Source organism: Pezoporus occidentalis, unplaced genomic scaffold, assembly GCF_034315485.1.
Source record: "Pezoporus occidentalis ecotype Australia unplaced genomic scaffold, CSIRO_AGI_Poc_V1 ctg68, whole genome shotgun sequence".
Taxonomy (NCBI): Eukaryota; Metazoa; Chordata; class Aves; order Psittaciformes; family Psittacidae; genus Pezoporus; species Pezoporus occidentalis.
In genome coordinates, this window is record NW_026916030.1 from 4,771,145 (window position 1) to 4,788,303 (window position 17,159).

A 17,159-nucleotide genomic window follows, 5' to 3' on the forward strand; every position below is an offset into this window, starting at 1 on the left:
GCACTTAGGGGCAGGGACAGGCAGCAAACTTGCCTGCAGAAGGTGTGCAGGGTAGAGGAGGTGAGAAGGCTGTGTAACATCAGGTTTTAACATCTCCCCCCTTTGTTTCCTCCTCTTCAGAATGTATCATGGCTAGAGGAAAAGGAGAAGGAGGTTGTCAGTGCATTGCGCTACTTTAAGACCATTGTGGACAAAATGGCAATTGATAACAAGGTGTTAGAGATGCTGCCAGGCTCAGCAAGTAAAGTGCTGGAAGCCATCCTGCCCTTGGTGCAAACGGATCCACGCATCCAGCAAAGGTAAGCGTCCTTCTTGAGTTTTGGGACCATGACAGAGCAGCAGGCTCCCAGCTTCTCTCTTTCTTGCATGTAAAGAATCACATTGTGCAGGAGACAGGCAATGCTGCAGTGGCTAATGAAGTGATGGCTGTTTTTTACTAATTATGTGGCAGTTTTCAAACATGACTTAAAAGCGGGTACCCTGCTGTGGAGAAGCCGATGCTTTGGGAAGATAAAGCAAATCAGAATGGTTTCAGAGAGGAAGAAGGGATGATTCTTAGCATAAATTTGGAAATGCATCATTTACTAGCAGGAGATTCCCCTCAGGTGCTACACTGCTTCTGCAGTCCATGGTGGTATCCTAAAAGCTAGCAAATCCAGTAGCTTTTACCTGAAAAAGAGTTTATCTTCAGAGTAATACCTTTTTGTGTTCGGTTTATCCACCCTGATGTTAGAGAAGCTTGAGCCTCCACTCTTAACTGCTTTTTTGGATTTTACTGGATCAGACACAGAACAGAAGTCAATAGATGTACTTCAGTAGATTAACAACTCCAAGTTTATTCCTGTCTACTCTCAACAGATTGTTTTATCTTTTAACAGATTATGTGTATTATCTTTTATTATTATCTGTGTATTATCTTCGACAGCGAGTTTGGAGCCAGGGAAGTAATAGAAATTTGCCAAAGCAAAGCTCAACATGGATTATAGGAATTTGTGGAGTTGTCAAGCCATAGAGATGTAGCTACTGCTCATCCCATAGATGCTGGAGCTAATTTACACAAAACAAGCAAACGTTGGATAATATAGAAAGAGAAAGATTAGCACAGACAGAGAAAAGCACAAAACTAGGCAAAATAATGCAGGTGTTTGGTTCCTGAAATCCTGCCTGTTTCTGTACTGTTCCTATTTGTTTTCTGATTAAATATCTTGAATTTTTTTGTTTGTTTGTTTCAAGATGCTGATTTCCATTCTGATGCAAGAAAAGCTTATAGTATGGTCAAGACAGCAGTAGGGTGCCAAATACTTTGCAGAGATGCTTATCTGTGTTTGGCCCTGATGCATAGGCCAGGGTTGTATCTGACTGTACGAAATGAAAGAAGCAATAGGTGAGAATCAGAGCTGTGGCTGGGACAGGAGGGGTCCAATTTAGGTTGGATCTGTACAACTACAAAGAGCAATAGCTGCTAGAATGGGAACAATTATCAGGCTTCTTGGTGCAGGCACAGAAGTTTCTTCTGTTGCTATCAGGTTTCACACAGCCATTAAATTCCTAACAAGCACCTGCTCTCACTTAATAAAAGAAACAGGGAACTTCCCCCTTACACCAGGAGAACATGTAAAATGCCAGCAAATATTTTTAGGATAGAACATATTATCTTTATAGCTGCTTGCTTTGATTTCTGTATCCAGGGCGTGTTTGCTGGGCGATCTTTCCTTTCAAGAATATACTTGGAAATAAATATCAACCAAGTGGTCTGCAGCAGCAGCAGTATTTGAGACAGTTCTGTTCTTCAAATTTCTTATGCCCTGTCTCTTAGTGATGAACTAATGCAACCTTGACAGTTGGATATCTGTATTTACCCATATAAGCAGAATTTTCATAGTCAGTAGGCAGTGGAGTCCTCTACATAATGGTAAGTCTCTCTTTCTGGAAACAGTATGTATTAAAGCACAGATATATGTTGTACCTTGTTTAGCCTCACAGTAATAAAAGGGATGTGGTGTTCTCAACAGGCTGTGTCCTTTTGTGCCTACCGATGTACTTTATCTCTTTCCAGTAGTGACAAAGGGGTGGTTTTGGTAGCAAATCCCCCTCAGGAAAAGTGAGCCAGACTTGTGTCAGTGTGGAAGAAAGGCCTGCAATCATTGCTGGACTTCTTTTGGCTTTAAGGGAAGCATTTGCATCAAGGAAAAAAGTAATTAAATCTAGCACAAAATGGGCTTTCAATTACTGCCTCCTTAGAAGGAAGCAGGCTGAAGATTAATGGCAAAGAAATCAAAGCCTTAGAAAGAGATGGGGGAGGGCCCTGTTTAGGAAATATCTCCTACCAAGCTAATTTCATTTGAAATTAGAACAAATGGCAAGCAGCATGCTTTAAAAAAAAACAAACAGCTAAACAAAAAGTACCCCCCCTTGTTTGTATCTCCCTGGTTGTAACTTGACAATAGCTCTTTCTCCAGGCCTGCAAACCTCATTCACCTAAATAATCTCCTTGAAGCTTGTGGGCTCGATTCTCTTCTCACAGATAATGAAATCACTGGAATTAAGCCAGTATAAAATGGATCCTGAATTAAAATGGGGAGATTTGGAACACTTGTATCAGTAATGATTGCAAGATTACACCTTCTCTTATCTGTTTATGGTTTTGATGCAGTTTGGAGTTGATTTAGCTTTACAAAGAATTGTTGAAGCGTTGCCATCAGCAGTACTGTTACACACCTTGTTTAATAATGAAGTAAGTGCTTTCAGAATGGCCAGGGAAATGCCTGTGAGCGCTGTTGTTACAGTTAACTTTTATTTAGAGTTGTCATCCTTCCAAACTTCTTTTTTTTTCCCCCTTTGGAACAATAGCTCCAATTCTGTTTCTCATTGCAAACAAAACAAAGCAACACCCTTCCTCTTCCAAACCTGAGATTCATTCAGCTCAATTTCTGTAAAGGAGCAGGTTTTAATTACATGTTTTCAGGCATTATAAACAGTTGAGGCAATGGTTTGTAAAAGAATGAATACAGGCAGCTCTCAATTATCCAAGACACTTTTGGGGAGAGTTAATAAGGAAGAAGGAAAGCAAAGATAATGGTGAAATAATGTAACTTAGACTTAAATATAGCACTTAAATATTTACCTTTGAAGTTAAGGCATGGGATGGAGCTGTAAATTAAAATGGAAAGGATGTTCTTTTTAGCACTGCTGTGTTAATCTGCAGCCCAGATAATTCTTTCTGTTAACTGAGAATGAACTGCTGATTGTACCTGCCTACTGTCATCCTCTTTGGTGCTGGAGAGCAAGAGGGCAACTGCATCAAAGGAGAAACCCAGGCTTTGTCACCTGCTCAACACAATTTCTGGATGTCAGAGAGAAAATGAGAACAATGATGTCTTTAACAGTGTGAAATGCGCTTTAAATCAAGCACTCTCGTAACGTTTGATAATATCTCCATAACTTCATTTTGTTCTTTCTCAACTGTCCAGCTCTGCCATCTCGTCCTGCTATAGCCGTGTGTACCAGAGCCTGGCCAATCTAATCCGCTGGTCTGATCAAGTGATGCTGGAAGGCGTGAATTCGGAAGACAAGGAGATGGTGACAACAGTGAAGGGTGTCATAAAAGCAGTTCTGGATGGAGTCAAGGTACATGAGACAAATCCTGTAAATTATATAAGGTATATAATAATGGATTTAGAAGAGATCTGGTTGAGAGAGGTTGAAACCTTTATTCAGCATCATATTAAATTTCAGCAAGTCATTCCCAGTCTCCCATGCAGATTACAGAGTTTGCATATTTTCTGTCTTGGCAAAATACAATGGAAATGCTTCCCGTCAAGGCCCACAGAGACTCAGACTCCAGCTCTGTGTTTTAACATAAATTTTAAGGGATTTGTCAGTGATCCATCACCACTTTCAGCAGTGGGATTAGGGTGTGGGACAGGTGATGAGCTCAGCTCAGTTTTCTGGAGATTAATTTTACATAACTAATAGGAACAGAAACCTTTGTATCCTTTGTGAGGTCTACTTACAGCACTCCCTCCCTACCCTACCCAGGGAAAGCTGTTTGCTTTCTTTCTTCCTCCTGATAAGCTTTTTGGTACCCACTGTTTCTATTTCCTAGGCTTGTCTCTGCGCAAATGGCTGCCAAGGCTGTTCATTCAGCTGTCCTAGCACTGCAGTTAAAAGTTGGCTTGACCTGGGCTTAGGGCACCAGTGGAGAGCCTGTTGTATCTCCTGGCAGTCTTATTTTGAAAGCTGTAGAGGAAGTTGAGCCTCTTCCAACAGCAGATCTGAATCTAAATGGGGATGTTCAGATCAAGTACGGAGGGGAAGTTGGGGTAGAGTTTTAAGACCTGCAGTAGGTGTTTCACCTGGGTTAGTGTATCAGGAACAGACATCTTTCACTGTGCTGCACCTCAGCTTAGTTTTTGTAAACTGGAGCTGAATGCAGAAATGATGTGGATCTCCCAAGCTTTGGTTATCATGTTTTTAGGAGTTGTGTTGTGGTGTTTGCATGCTCTGAATATCTCTTTCATGTTACTCAAACACAGATAGTAAAATCTATTCATTGTCAAGCCTTTTAAATAAGTATCTTTGAAACTAAACATTCCCATCACTAAGAGAAGACAGATTTTCCAGGATTATTTTCCACAATATGCCGTTTAAGATCCAGATTTGGAAAGAAAAGCCGATCTTAAATTTGCACAGCAGGATATAGGAAGAGAGTTTAGCCTGAAGCCTCAGCTGCTGTTAGTGCTGGAATTTAGTAGCAATTTGCAGTACGTGAAAATCTGTGCTGTGGTATCTGAGCTGTAAAATCCCAGCAAATAGTGGGGAGGGTTCACTCTGTTACCACTTATTGAAGCTGCACAATCCCATGGGGGGCCGTGTTTCCAACAGATCCGGGATAGAGTTGTGTAGTCTCATCACAGGAGACTTGGAGACCCACTGTCCATTCACTTCAATATTTAAACCCCAGTACCTGTTGCCTTCCAGCCAAAGTCGTGTGCTTGTGTGGATGGGTGGTAGGTCTTGAATGCCTGCTCTGCCCACGCTGCAAGCAGCTGGAATCAATGCAGGCAGGTCTGTACAGTGCTAAGCCTGAGCTATTAAGCTCCACTGCGTGGCATGGCTATATCAGTCTCTTCTTTGTTGTTAGACGAAAAGTTATTTTGGCCTTCCAGTTGGAGCTGGCTTATGTCTGGTCAGTGAGCAGATGTGCGTCCATCTGGGTAGATGCGAATGTGTCTGCCCATCAACAGGTCAGCATTTGGAAGCGGCGTGCACTCTTCTCCTGCACAGCGAGGAACAAGGTTTATTTTAGAAGGGCCAAGCCAGCTTTCAGGTCTGGAAGCAGAACTGAGAAGTTGGACACTTCTCTGCTGTGGGAGAGCCCTTTTTGTGTTTCTGGCAGATCACATCAGATCCACTTCCACATTTCAGTGCTCACTTCCCCCTGTGTTTTCAGAGTTAAGCGTAAAGGAGTCACTTGTGTGCTTCTCTTACTTTTGTTTTGATCTCAGGTTTTGATGCCTTGCTAGCCATATATAAAAAGGAAAAAAAAAAAAAACAACCTTGTTTTGATTACATAACTTCTTAAAAATCCATCTCATTTTGGAATTTCCAGCTTGCTGAAGTAGCAAAAGTTTGTAGAGAGGCTTTAATTATCTGTAATTACTGCTGCAGGAATCTCTTTACTTGCTGATAAGGAATAGCATAATGCGCATCTGGCTCGATTGCGTGCTGATTACCTCTGTGTGTACACTGAAGATCTTGGCTTCATTTTCAAATGCTAGTTCTCATTTTGGGGCTAGTAGAGAAGATTAAAAATCAGGGTCCATGGAATCCAGTGATATTGGTCAAAGCTTAAAGGAAAAAATGATCCTGTTTTCTGTGATGGAAGAGCCTTAATTATATTACTTTTCTATATACAATATAATGTACATTATCACAGTGGACCTGATAGATTGTCAAAAGGCCTATTGCTCCTTGTAGCAGAGTACTTCCCCACTGGGGGACATGCCCCTTCTAGGTGGGAGCTGGGCAGGCTGCCTGGCTGTGATCAGCTTGGTGCTGTGCTTTTCCTCATCAGGGCACTTAGAACATGCTGTTCCTCACAAGGGCTCTTGTCTGTCTGTCTCAGACAGGAACATCTTCACAGCATTAACCCACATGGACATCTGTATACACTATGTTTGTGCTCTTCCATCCTCACTTGTGGGAATTTCCATTTCCAGCTGAGTGTTTTGTTGTGCTTTTGTTTGACACAGTGTACATTATTATTAAGCACAAGGTCACACCAAGAACATAAGTAGAGCATTGAAACCAAAATCAGCTGTGATGGACACTTGGACTGTTCTCATAGTCCATTGCACATCCGGTGCAGTACTTTATTCCTCTTGTGTGTATGTTGACCCATGGACACTGAGCTTTAAATAGAGCCTTATATAAAAACATGAGAACTAGAATATTCCCTTTCCTTGGAAAGCTGATGATGACAACATTCCAGTTGCAGTTATTGCGTTGAGAGAGCAATGACAGTTGTTTCCAAGCTCCACAGACATGGACATGGAGATGATACTGAAATGATGACATTGTACTTCAGGGTGCTTTAAAATTAAAAATTGATCCCATATAGTTTCCTTTGCATAATATGCTGGGAAGCCAATACTGTCAGGAAACATTGCCAGTTTTCCAGCCTGCCTGTAAGAGGGCATGTGTTTGCATCTGTTAACAGTAGATCTATTTGTTGGCCTCAGACATCTGTAAAATGTTCTCTCCATCTTTCTAGCAGGACTGATTGTTGTTCTGACTGCTGGCAGACTTATATTTCAGGATTATCATGCCCTTATCTCTTTATCCAGAGCCTTATCTTCCTATAACAGATACACCCAGAGTAGTTCCTTGAATAATTAAGACTTCCATTGCTAACGTGTTAAAAGATGGCTTCAGGGCAAGCAGGCCTATTAATAAAGGTGTTCTTGATTTAACTTCTTGTTGGGCATCTTACACAAAACTTGCTTTCTGAGACAAATATATACTTGCTTATAAAATATAAAGCAATTATTTATATTTTTTCACTAGCTAGATGAAGTATTCCACTGTGTAAGACTTTTGTGTACTTACATTTTATGTATGTAAAGGCAATTTGCATTATCTAGGGTGTTATAGGGACTGGAACATATTTGTGACAATAGAGGAAAGAGGAAGCATGGCAAAAAGACGCACATGTGGGTTTGTGCAGAATCCCCTTAGGGCCAGGGTTTATAAACTTAACTCAAATATAGCCAAAGGTGCAGGCTGCTCCTTAGAAACAGTGCTGCATCATTTGTATATCTCTGTTCCACACTTACACCCACCTCAGCTCTGTGTCCATGCCATCGTTAATCCATAACGTGGGTAACCAGGAGCTTACTGTGCCAACATCCCTTTCTGACCTAGGATGTTTGAGTGCAGCATTCAGCAAATAATGATGATTCTCTTTTTCTTCTCTCCATCCATCAGGAGCTGGTCAGACTCACGATTGAAAAGCAGGAGCATCCCTCTCCCACAAGCCCAGTTAAACCCAGTTTACCAGCATGTAAATCTGACAGGTGGGTCACTGGCGGGGTTTCTCCTGTCTGCAGGACTAATGTAGAAGTGATAATTTCTGGTTACTGATAGTTGAATTAAAGCATTTAGTTCTTCACAGAGGGTAGCATAGTGTTCTTTATGTAGCCTCATCCATTACAGTAAGACCATTTAAAGAGAATATGCTATGATAGGATAGGGAAGATACCTATAGGTATGCTGTAAGTGTCTCTCATATTGTGTGTGATTTAACATATGTATTAACCTGCCAGCGTGCTACATTCCTGCTGTGTTCTGTGGTATATAATCTGTATTGTGCTTGTTGCAGCCCATCAGAACTTCCCCTTACAGACCGAGAAATGGAGATCCTCAACAAAACAACTAATATGACTCAATCCAATGAGCTACTGACTGACTCCATGGACGAAGAAGTTGCACCTCCCAAACCCCCTCTGCCTAGCATTCGTGTGGCAGAAAACAGGTAATACTGGCAACCAGCTGACTGAAGAATACCAGTGGCTCTTACCAGCTCGTTGGTTTTTCAACAACCTTGCAAAATATGCACAAGAAACATCGCAAGGAGGGTTAGTGAAGCCTCTGAATTTCCAGTCCTCGAGAGTAATTCTTCCCTGCTCCTGGGTTCTGTTTATGACTTTGTTATCTCTCTGCCTTGTTTTGAGCAATACCCTTCATTATCTGTGTTTTCCTTTCCTTTTTATGTGAGGGTAATGCCATGCCCTGACATCCTTGCATGAGAGGCATCACGTAAAGGCATAAGAACCTTATTTAAAACATATATATGAATACCACACTGTACAACAGTGTCTTGCTGCTGTATCCAGTGGGAAATGTTCTGTTAACAGCAGCAGTTACCAGCCTGTCCTGCACATCCAGGTTGTTCTGCATTTGCTTAAGAGTGAAAGGAGCCACTAGTGTGTGAAAAAAATCTTTTACCTAGTTCTTACCCTGATCTGCGAGTAACCACATGAAAGTTTCTATGTTCTATTTTGAGAAGGAAGAGAAAAAATCCAGTTTACAGGTTTTTGGCCTTTGTGTGCAGTGTTTTTCTTCTCTAGCACTGGTGCTCATGGATGGTGTGAAAAATGCATGTTGTGCTAATATGAAAATGTGTCATCAAGGGCTGTGGTTGGCAAAAAGAATTACATTTCTATGTATTTTGTGAATTCTCATGGGTGTTATAACTATTTGGTGGTATGTTCCAGAAACAGAACATGCTCTTGGGTATCTCACAGGCTCGATGGTTACCAGATTTAGGCACCATTAGAAGCAAATACTAAAAGTACAGTGGTTGAAATCTCACTAGTTAATGCTAATATGTGTATCTGAAACAGATTCATGCCAGAGCATGGATCCCTCACATGCTGAGGGCAACACTGACCATCTTGTTCCCTGAAGCTCATCAGGAGAGTGAAAGAGCAGAAAAAGAATTGTCCTTTCCTGTAGATTTCTGAAACTCTGAACAGTTTTCAAACCTGGAAGGTGGGAGGAAGGGGTCAAACAATACATTTAATTTGGATTTTCACCACTTTTATTAAGAAATAATTACCTTGCTAATTAGCTCCATTAAAAATAATTCTGAAAACAGCAGTTGTTTTTGTTTGAGAAATACCAACTCTTTTCCAACCTTAAAAATAAATCACTGCACAGGACCCTACCCGTGAGAGCATTCTTAAATTGATATTTGTTAGTGCATATGCTTTGCTGAATAGCTCCTGGCCAGCTTTGGACAAGTACCTGTGAGCTTTGAGCCTGCCAAGTCAAAGACTTTCTGGAAAAACAAGCTTGTGAAAGCTCTGAAAGTCTTTTTGCTGGAAGCATCAATGCCTGTTGTGTCTTGCAGCCCTCCACCAGCATTACCTCCTAAAAAGCGGCAGTCGGCACCTTCCCCGACCAGAGTGGCGGTTGTGGCCCCCATGAGTCGAGCCACCAGTGGGTCCAGTTTACCTGTTGGAATCAACAGACAGGTAATGGCATAATCCCTTTGTGAAAGCCAAAGAAACGTGCTGTGAACTGCAGCAAAAGCTCAGAGAAATGCCATGAGCTGCAGCTGCACAGTTCCCTGCACGCCTCTGCTCGTCCCAAACAGCCCTGAACTCGGGAGCAGGAGTTTAAGTGGCAGGAACATCAGGATAATAAATAATGTGAACAGTGTAATTTTTTTTACAGTGTTGTTTGGATTTAATTGACAAATTGCTACAAACTTTGTTGCCTTGAGCTGTAACAGAGTGTGACGATGTGAGTGGTTGAGTGTTGCTGTGTTGAGGAGATCAGGTACACAACTGAGCTTACCAAGATCTCACCAAGGTTTACTTAGAGGCCAAGTATGTCTTCACCCAGTCGCAATTTAAAACCTCTTTTAACACAAGCAGTAGTTTGAGCAACTGCTCTGACCACTGCTGGTGCTTTGGGAACATACAGAAAACTGGGGACTGTGTGTGTTAGTCATGCTCCATTGCTTGTGCTAGACTGGGGTTTATGAGGTAAGTGGCTGGGTTGCACTACACATTTAGGAACTTGCCTAACTCAGCAGTGAGGACCTGAATTGTATTAAATTGCACCAAAATCAAATCTTGTCCTCATCCCTAAAACCTCAGCTCTGGCTTAGTCGTTTGGCTGACCCAGATGAAGCTGTGGACGTTCTTCAGTTCCTAGTACAGTCACACTTAGGTTGTTTTGCTGAAATGGGGTCGCTTGAGCAGTTCACTCACAGGTTGATGGGCTTGAGGAACTTCAAAAGTAGAAATGTATAACATGGAAAATACAATAGAGGCACAGAAAGTTATATCTCACTATTGCTTATTTTGCCTTTGCATGCACTTCAGCTAAATGGTTGCTAAAGGCTATTTCATGAGAAGTCTTGCAGGCTAATTCCCTACTATCAGTGTCTGGACAAGCAGTTATCAGACGTGTGAAGCAGTGAGGGACTCTTCTCAGCCTCTGTGAAGTTCAGTGTGGGTCACACACACAGCTTGTGTAACTAGAGGGGGGTAGCAGCACTGATCCTCTTCCCTCCTGGTTTTCCTAACACAACTGTGAGGTGTTTGGTCCTCAAGCTGCATCTTCCTTATTAGCGAGCTGCCAAGAATGACAGTAATTTGATGTTTATTTTGCTTAAGGATTTTGATGTGGACTGCTATGCCCAGAGAAGGTTGTCAGGTGGAAGCCACTCCTATGGGGGGGAATCTCCTCGCCTCTCACCATGCAGTAGCATCGGCAAACTCAGCAAGTCTGACGAGCAGCTCTCTTCTCTGGACCGCGACAGCGGTCAGTGCTCCCGCAACACAAGCTGTGAAACATTAGGTAAGCAGAGGCCAGGGTTGTCCTCCTGCTGCTGGAGGAGCCCCCTTCACTCTTGCCTGGGAGCTGTCATAGCTCTGATGCAGAAGTAAATGGATTGCGCTTGCAGCTGTCATCTTGTAGCTGCTGCAGGCGGTTCTATGCAGAGTTATAGTCTGTCGGATAGGAAAAAGCCCAGGGGAATGTGTTTCCCTAGCTGTAGATGATTGTGTTCAAACTCAATTCAGCTCTCTCTCAAGTGGAATGTTTTGTTGATTTCAGACTTGTCTGCAGAAATGACAGTCCTGGTAGACTAAAGAGATGTTGTTTCTACATACTAGGAAAGAAAATAAAAATATAGATGTGAAACATGCAATGATCTACCTGCTGATTTTTTTTTACTTGTTTGCTAATGTAAAGAAATAATGGGAGGAGTTTTATTAAGGCTAGATGTTATAGAAGGTGTAGCAAGATGGTCCCTGCTGCAACAAAACAGCAATCTGATTAAATGAACTGATTAATTAACTGATGGAGTGGGAGGAGCAGAATTAAGAAGGGCTAAACAGTGGAAGAGAGAAACTAATTCATCATTCTCCTGTCTCCTCTGTTTAACCAGATCAATCAGATCACTATGATCCCGACTATGAATTCCTGCAGCAAGACCTCTCCAATGCTGATCAGATACCTCAGCAGGCTCCAGGTATCCTCAGCCCGTTGCCAGAGTCTTTGGGTGAGTCTGGCTCCCCTTTCCATGGACATGCTTTCCAGCTCCCACAGGGCACCTCTCCTCCACTGGAATTCTGCAGCCTCTCAGGAGCAGCACAGCCAACAGAGACTCCTCCAGCTTTACCAGAAAAGAAGAGGAGGAGTGCAGCCTCTCAGACTTCAGATAACTCAGGCTGCAGGGTGTCCTATGAGAGGCACCCTTCCCAATACGATAACATCTCGGAGGATGACATGCAGAATGCAGTGTCTGTCCCATCAATACCCTTCACACCGTTTGCTGCTGTTTTGCCTTTCCAGCAAGGAAACTCTTCAGCACCAGTTGAATTCATTGCTGATTTTGCTGCTCCAGATTCTAACAGTGACCCTGAGAAGCCACCTCCTCTGCCAGAGAAGAAAAACAAACACAGTAAGCAAGTTCTTGTATTTGGGTTTTACTTTACTTGGGTTTCTCCTTCCCTGCAGTTGTGCTTCTGATGACCACTAAGTAATGGTGACCCCCAAGGTAATGTTCTTGCTTACGTGAGGCTGTGTCAAAATCAGTTAGTCGTGTCAAAGACATGGAAGGGATGTGTCACACCTGTGGTGGGCAGGGAGTGACTCTTGGAGCCAGGAATGATCCAGGCCCAAGGGGAGCTGTCACCACATGGCATCTACATTACTATAGTGAGACCATTTTACTTCTCTGTTTACCTGAGTGTGAGTCTCCGAGGCACTCTGCCCTGCAGATCTTCCAAGTGTATCCTCCCATTTTATGTCCATTCCTGCTCCTGTGTCCCCGTTTTACGAGTGTTTTGCCACTACAGAAGAGAATTGGATACTCTCCAAGAGCTTAGAGAAAGGGCTGCTTCTCTGTCCAAAACCAAGCATTGCCAGAGCAGTTATTTGGGAATAGGAACATAGTCACCCACACAGTTGGGCAAGACAAGACTATTAACCTAGTGTCCAGTACTACTGCTTTGCTGTGGGATCTCATTTCCTCTGGATGGCTAAGAATTTCCCACATCATTAAAATGAGCAGCCTCTAAAGCAAAGGCTTGCTGGCCCCAGCGAGGCTCCTGGCACACCAGTACTGACTGTGACTCCAGCTCACAACCTTATTCTGACTTCCTTAATGTTCATGGCTGAAAACATGTGAAAGCTCATGCCAAACAAGCAGCCATACTGATCTGCCAAGGAAGGCTGCAGACTATGCAGTGAGATCCAGCAGATGTTAGTTCACTAGTCACTGGCTTGCTTTGCAGCTGTATGTTGCATGAGGAGGTGGTGTATACAAGATCTGGATCAACAGTGTTACGTTATGTGGCTGGCAGCCCAAGTGGAGAGCTGATCTGAAAGTGCTGGATTGGCTTTCTGACTCATCTCTGAAGCTCATAAGCCTCTTCACTGAGAATAAGGTGGAGGCAAGATCAGCATGTGGTGCAGCAGGGTCAGTATTCTGTCCATTCCTATGGTAGTTTCCCTATATACAGGAAATCACTTTTGCCCTCTTTGGGAAGCAAACATTTAAATTATACTGAAAGCAACTGAAAAGGAGCTGAGGTGCTTGTTTGTAGGCAACAGAAAGGATGTAAGAGCTGGCACAGGCCGTAGCCAAGGCTGGTTGTTATGGCTCGTGCTGTTCAGAATACTCACCTGCAAGGGGATGTGATGCAGAGCCTCCTGACTGCAGGATCAGGTCCTGCTGGGCTCTGGGTGTTGACCACAAGGGCTGGTCCAGGTGCTTTTACACCATGCAGACTGGGATGGATGCAGGGAGATGCACCTTTGTGCACGTAGGCAGCTTTAGTAGAGGGAGATGCCTGGGTAAATCTTGGGTAAGAGGCAATTTGACAGTTGAAAGAGAGATCTGGGGTGTTTGCTTTCCTCTTTAGGTCCCATGTCTTTGTTTTCTGTTATCATATAAGATCTTAAGGAGTTAGTTAAAAACAGTTTTAAAAGCTATCTTCTCCATTATTTCCCATGCACTTTTAACCTCAACACCACAGCCTTGTATGTGAATTTCTTTGATGTTAGAAAAGAGTTAATTGTCATCTGCCGCTATGAGAAGCTCTTGGAGTATTGAACAGATTGGATTGTTAGGAAAGGTAGAAGCTGTTACCTAATGTGTTGTCAGCTCTCATGGTTTGATAAAGCACCCTTGCTGCAAAGCTTGTAGTAGTATTTGGGCTGATACCTGACTGCTGTGGGTTTTTAATTGCACTCATGTGACATCAAGAACTTGTTTTAGATTGTCTTTACTCCACAGTGTATCACACCACAGATCTGTGGTTGTTAGTTTTACTTTTATTTTCAACATTAAAAGGACAGTAAAACATTACTCAGGCTGTATAGTAGCACCCAGGATTCTTCTGCCTGGAGGCTGATGCATGTAGATACTCTTGTGTAATCACATAGGTGAGGCAGTGCTGCTTCCACAACACCAACAAACTCTTGGGATCCAGAGGAGATGTGTGAATTTATTAACAAGATCTAGAGCTTACACAGATTGGACTTGGTTGTAGTCCCTTTGTTGTGGGTCATCTTTTGGTAGTTGGCAGGAAATGTTGCAGTGGATACTTTGATGTTCTTTTTATTGGTAATATACAGCAGATCCTGCTTGAGTTAACCATGTATATTGGTGTGAGCTGCGCTCAGAGGGACCTCCAAGAGTTGACTTGTGTATAATTTAAACAGAGGACTGGTAAGCCTTTTAGCTTCACATAAATTATTACGTTACTGTGCTAAAGGCAGATTACTCTAGACTTCTGCTTGAGCACCAGCATCATGCTCCTGATGTAAAAGACACAGATATGGAGAGCTGCAGTGAAGAGTCCAGAGTCAGAAATAACAAGATCCTCCCCCCAAACAGCTTGGAAACTAGCGGTGAGGCACTTATTCATGTTTTCCTCCTTGTCAGTGGGAACAAAATGTAGCTTGATGCCCTGTAAGCAGCTGGTATTTAACTGCAGGAACCATGCTGAGGGCAGTCTGGGCTTAGCCAGTGGATAATGCCAACTCTGAAAAACAGCTCTCCTCCCAGAGGTGACAGCACAGACTGGCTTATTTGACCTTGATTTCTCCACTGAGTTGATGTGCTGTATAGCCTAAGAATTTCCATTATTTTGGCTCTTGCCCATGCACACAAATCTCTTGTGCTTGTGCAGGGCCAGTTGTAGCACAGGCTGCTGGCACTGCACCAGGAGCTGGGCTAGACCTTCAGTGAGTCCTTTGCTTTGGATACTACTGTGCCTTACCTATAGTGCAGATGTGCCTTATTGCTGATAATCTCCCAACAACCACTGCACCAAGGGTGTTTTCCTGGCAGGAGGTCACTTGCTGCTTTCTCTCCTCTCCTGCATGCGGGTGCTGCTTCCAGGACCAGTGTTTGCTCTCCCTGTCTGCAGAGCACTGGCTGCACAGCGAGCTGGCTGGGGCACTGCTGGTGCATTCTGAGCAATACCTGTGACTTCTACCATGTGGGCAGAACTGACGTGTGCTAGAAATCCCTGAGCACCTTTAGCTCCTTCATGAATGACAGCCAAGGCACTGCAGGCAGATTGCTGGGCAGGTGTTTCTAGCCTCAGTCTGAGATTTTATGGGGGTTTTATTTTCTGTCTGGGTTCAGAGCTGCCATAAGCTGGGCATGTGGTGGGAGAGGTTTCTCTCTCACACCTCCCTTCTCTCCTGGGGTGCTGCCTTGAGACTGTCACTCCACCCCGGCTGCTTGCAGCAGAGGTTGCAGCCTCCATCCCTCCCTCTGCACAGTCACTGCAGGGTGTGCAGCCTGATCTGAGCTGGTGATGTAATTCCCCATCTGCTTTTTACATTTCTGCCTTGTTCAAAACCACAGCAGAGAGGGGAAGGAATGGAGGAAGAAGGGGGGAGAGACGAACCTTTGCAAACAGCAGTCTCAGGAGTGGCCCTGCTCCCTGGCTCTCCTGTTCAAGATTGGCAGCATTTTAACGATGCCATTGTAATTTCTGCTCTGCAGTCTCTGCTCCTGAGCCAGGTTTGTATTTCACCGTCCCAGCTGTTTTTCACTTCACCTAAAAACAGAGAAGATGACAAAGTAGAAGCAGAGACATGCTCACCTGCCCTGGGCTGGTTGTAACAAGCAAGGCAGGCAGCTGCCATGAGGATGGGATGCATTAGCCTCATAAAGAGCCGAGATAAAAGAGCTCTTCATTAGTCCCTTGCAGATTGAGTTAAAGCTCTCAATAGCATTCAGGCTTGCTACCTTGAGGTACAGTAATTTAATTTTACCCAAGTGTCTAATGTGATACCCCTTTCACCAGCACTTCCTGAGCTGTAGTGTCATGCAAACATCTGAAATCAGCTGTCAATCCTGAGTGCTGTCTTCAGATCTGGATGTTAAGGATTGCTTTTGAAGGATTGGTCTGAATTTAGCAACATCTGCTGCATTATACCAGGACTGCCAAGCCTGACTTCTTGGCTTTTATCCCACCCAGTTGATGAGCTCTCAGAATGTGGTCTTTTCCCTCAAGCTTTTGTCCTCTACACTTCTCCAAGGAGTCATGAACCTTAATTCACTTTTGCTGCCAGAGAAGTATCTTTCACGAGCCTTCTTTAGATCTTACCCTCTAAAGCTGTTGTATGATACCAAGGCATTTTTCAGGACACGGGTATTAATAGAAGTGCCTTAGTCAACTGAATCACTGATATTTGAAAGTAGTATTTTAGTAATTCTGTATTTTTCTGCACCAAGACTCCTTTACCTTGATTTCAAATAACAGAATCTCACCAGGACGTGCTTCTTTTCACTGTTAGGCTGCAATTCACATGCATGAGCAAATTTGATCTTGGCTTTAGCAGGAGTGCCAACACCAGCAGATGAGCAGGCACAAGCACACACCAACACTCATGTGTGTGCGGTTTGAAACCTCTGGCACACTTCCTTCGAGAGGAGAGGTGTGAGCCAGCAAGGGTGGTGACTTGTATCTGTGAAGGAGGGTGGCTGGGGGAGGAAGAGGAGCAAGGCCAGGGTAGCAGAGGATGCTGGGGGTCAGAATTCCAAGCAGCCTTGGCAGAGCTCTGCAGGAGCTGGCAGTGCTGCTGGACACAAATAGGTTGTCCATTGGCAGGTCCATGTGGGGTCACAGGATGGGGACAGCAGGTGTTGCCGGTTGGGATTGAAATCCATCAGCTGAGGTTTCCTCCTCGGCCTTCTTTCTTTATTCTGCTTTAAAGAAGGATTTCATTCTGTGGGAAGGGGCAGCGGTGATAGCTCTGGAATTTTAAATATTAGAGGAAATCTGAAAAAAAAAAAAGGGTGCAAAAGGCAGGTGCACAGTGACACATTAGCACAGTGCATCCTGTTTGAAATAGGCTGGCCCGTCCATGTGCATTGGCAGGTGAACAGAGGGCTTTGCCTTGCAGCTAGTGTGGGAAGCAGCTTCGTGATGAGCAAGTACTGCATTGTATTTATAGCTTTCACTGAAGCCACCCATTCATTTCAGCTGTACAGCTGAAATGCCAGCAGAATGCCACCATAATTGCCACCTAATGACCAGATTTACAAAACCTGACAACTGCTGGTTTATCCCGAGGAAGGGAAGAATGATCACAGAGTATCTTGTGCACAA

General features: G+C 43.6%; 1 protein-coding gene across 6 annotated transcripts in view; it reads left to right on the top strand.

Annotated features, from left to right (window-relative positions):
* The window catches only part of RAPGEF1 (Rap guanine nucleotide exchange factor 1), an 83,805-nt gene that overhangs the window by 36,994 nt on the left and 29,652 nt on the right, over positions 1 to 17,159 (top strand). For all 6 annotated transcript variants that reach the window (XM_062641147.1, XM_062641149.1, XM_062641148.1 and 3 more), the window contains exons 3-9: positions 121 to 299; positions 3,471 to 3,627; positions 7,489 to 7,577; positions 7,883 to 8,035; positions 9,416 to 9,539; positions 10,692 to 10,875; positions 11,468 to 11,983. In XM_062641147.1, coding sequence (XP_062497131.1) covers positions 121 to 299; positions 3,471 to 3,627; positions 7,489 to 7,577; positions 7,883 to 8,035; positions 9,416 to 9,539; positions 10,692 to 10,875; positions 11,468 to 11,983 — 1,402 coding nt within the window. The remainder of the gene's footprint in view (positions 1 to 120; positions 300 to 3,470; positions 3,628 to 7,488; positions 7,578 to 7,882; positions 8,036 to 9,415; positions 9,540 to 10,691; positions 10,876 to 11,467; positions 11,984 to 17,159) is intronic.